We start from the raw sequence: 2,916 nt of genomic DNA, 5'->3' as shown, positions 1-2,916 counted from the left end.
TGCATTTATTTGGAAGACATCGTGTAGGGCATTGAGCGTGTTACTTGCTTTAGCAGCACTAGCTCATGATATAAGTTCAAGCAGTTATTCTTCTTCTCCAGAAGAAAGTAAACGATCCTATTGTGGTGGTCATAATGATACTTTCAAAGTCTCTGATAATTCCCACTCCCTTCATTCCTGCAGACAGAGCAGCAGCATGAGGAGGGAGAACCAGAGCAGCGTGTCCGGCTTCCTCCTTCTGGGGCTCCCCATCCGGTCGGAGCAGCAGGGCGTGTTCTTCGCCCTGTTCCTGGGCATGTACCTGACCACGGTGCTGGGGAACCTGCTCATCATCCTGCTCATCAGGCTGGACTCTCGCCTCCACACGCCCATGTACTTCTTCCTCAGCCACTTGGCCTTCACTGATGTCTCCTTTGCATCTGTCACTGTCCCAAAGATGTTGAGGGACATGCACTCTCAGGACAAATTTATCCCCTATGCGGGGTGCATGTTACAGATGTATTTTTTTCTAGTTTTTGGCTGTCTTGACAGTCTCCTTCTCGCACTGATGGCATATGACAGGTACGTGGCCATCTGTCACCCTCTGCGCTATACCACCATCATGAGGGAAGGGCTGTGTGTGCTGCTGGTGGCTGGCTCCTGGCTTGTCTCCTGTGGCAGTGCCCCCTTGCACATCCTCCTCCTGGCCCAACTGTCCTTCTGTGCTGACAATATCATTCCCCACTTCTTCTGTGACCTTCCCCTCCTACTCAAGCTGTCCTGCTCAAATACCTCTGTCAATGAGATCGTCATATTCACTGTAGGGGCTCTGGTTGTCATTTTTCCTTTTTGTGCTATCCTGGTCTCTTATGGCCGTATTGGGGCCTCTATCCTGAGAGTCTCTTCGACCACAGGGCTCCACAAAGCTTTGTCCACATGTGGCTCCCACCTCTCTGTGGTGTCTCTCTTCTATGGAACAATTCTAGCACTGTATTATTCATCTTTATTAAGCGATTCCAATGACAAAGCCATGATAGCCTCTCTGATGTATACAGCAGTCACCCCCATGTTAAATCCCTTTATTTACAGCCTAAGGAACAGAGACATAAAATTGGCTCTGGGGATTCTTTTCAGAAACAACATCCTAGTCACCAAGTGAGAATCACCTAACCGTGTTCTTATATCTCCCACGGGCTTTGTCATATAGATCTTCTCAAAAAATTGTACGTCTATCACCTATGTCGCCAGCACCCTCCCAAGTGTTCTTCATAGGCAGTTACGTTATTAGATTTAATCCCTTCATCTTTAATCATATCTGCTGTCCATTTCTTTTTCAATTATTCTAAATATGGCATTTGCGAAACATGCTTTTATCTTGTAGTCTCAAAGCACCAAACTACTTATCAGTCACGTGTGTGATTCACATTTGTAAATAGGTTGAGCCTTTTTTGTCTCTTACTGGAGAGCGAGGAGACTTGCTGAGACACAGAACACACCAACTACCTCTCAGAAGGAAAAGGCACCAGCATTTTCCATTCCCTTTTTAAAGATAAAAGCGCTTTTCCTTTAAGACATGATTAGATGTACGAAATGTGACGGTGTTTTAGATTAAGCTAGACTTTTTCACACCCGATTTTCCGACCCCCTAGTGGCAGCTGTTCAGAATTCTCAATGGAGTATACTATGTTTCATTTCGCCTATAATGAAATGACGATTTGTACATTAAGGTGGAGCCAGTTTAAGTTTTGTAGAATATATTTTGGATATGTAAAGAAACACTGCTTAGCAATAGGTGATATAACTTTTAATTATAATTGAGTTTGTACGCGTTGAAGTAAATGCAATATCAATCAGCTCCTTATTTCCTCATTCTTACTATTGTTTTCCATAGCTATAAATATTCAGTAAAGTTTTCAATGTTTATTTGAATAAGGTCCAGAACGCTTACCTTCTTAATGTAGTAGCTCCTTGATAAAGTGCTTCTGAGGGCAAAATGAACTTTAGTTTGAATGTATCTGTGACAAGTACTTAACAGGGCAGCACAGAGTAGTCAATCCAATGATCAAATTTCCTTATTCCAGGAAGACTCTACTTTTTGCCTCTGAGTTGAATTTTTGTGGTGAATACAACATATATCGGCCTAATTTTAGTCTGGAGAAAGGAGTGTTGTCTTGTTCCCACACTGAGCGGTCCCACTTCTCATTGGGAGAAGCTGAGTGCATGCCGTCACAACTCACACACAGAAAAACACTTAGTGCGTGAATATTAAGTGCCAGGCGATTTTCTAAGTTCTGGGAATAAAAAATGGGAAAGATAACATCCAAACAAAGACAGGACTGAGGACAGGTGAGGGAGCATGGGGATATCAGGGGAAAAGCACTGTAAGCATGAAGATCGGCAACTAGCAATACCCTGAGGTGAGATGTCCCCTGGCCTATTAAGGGGGCCTCTGGACAGGGCCAAGTGGAGGAGGGATGGAAGGCAATAGGTTTAGAGATATCAGGGGACAAATTTGGTGATGTTACGGTCATTGTAGATGTTCTCCAGAGAAATAGAATCAATAAGCCGTGTGTGTGTGTGCACGCATGTGTGTGTGTCCCCGTGTGTGAAGAAAGAGAGATGTATTTTAAGGAATTGGCTCATACAATTATGCAACTGTGGAGGTTCGTAAGTCCCAAATCTGCAGGGTGGACAGGCAGACGAAAACCTGAGGAAAAGCTGCAGTTTGAAGTGAACGCTGTCTGCTGACGGAGCTGTCTCTTCTTTTCGGAGGTCAGAATTCTTCTTAAGGCCTTCAACTGCCTAGATGAGTCCCACCTACATTATGGAGGACAATCTGCTTTACTCAGAGCCTGTTGATGTCACTGTTAATCTCATTCAAAAATATACCATTATAGAAACATCTAGAATAGTGTTTGACAAAATATCTAGGTACAG

The 2,916-nt window shown here is 43.7% G+C and overlaps 1 protein-coding gene across 1 annotated transcript in view; it reads left to right on the top strand.

Annotated features, from left to right (window-relative positions):
* LOC105309799 (olfactory receptor 1J4-like) overlaps positions 1-1,138 on the top strand; it is a 3,760-nt gene extending 2,622 nt beyond the window's left edge. Inside the window, exon 2 of the mRNA XM_011385998.2 lies at positions 196-1,138. Coding sequence (XP_011384300.2) covers positions 196-1,138 — 943 coding nt within the window. The remainder of the gene's footprint in view (positions 1-195) is intronic.
* Positions 1,139-2,916: the final 1,778 nt, after the last annotated feature.

The sequence above is a fragment of the Pteropus vampyrus genome, unplaced genomic scaffold (assembly GCF_000151845.1).
Source record: "Pteropus vampyrus isolate Shadow unplaced genomic scaffold, Pvam_2.0 Scaffold859, whole genome shotgun sequence".
Lineage (NCBI taxonomy): Eukaryota > Metazoa > Chordata > Mammalia > Chiroptera > Pteropodidae > Pteropus > Pteropus vampyrus.
The sequence above is the reverse complement of the archived record's forward strand: the minus strand, read 5'-3'. Positions and strand labels throughout refer to the sequence as shown.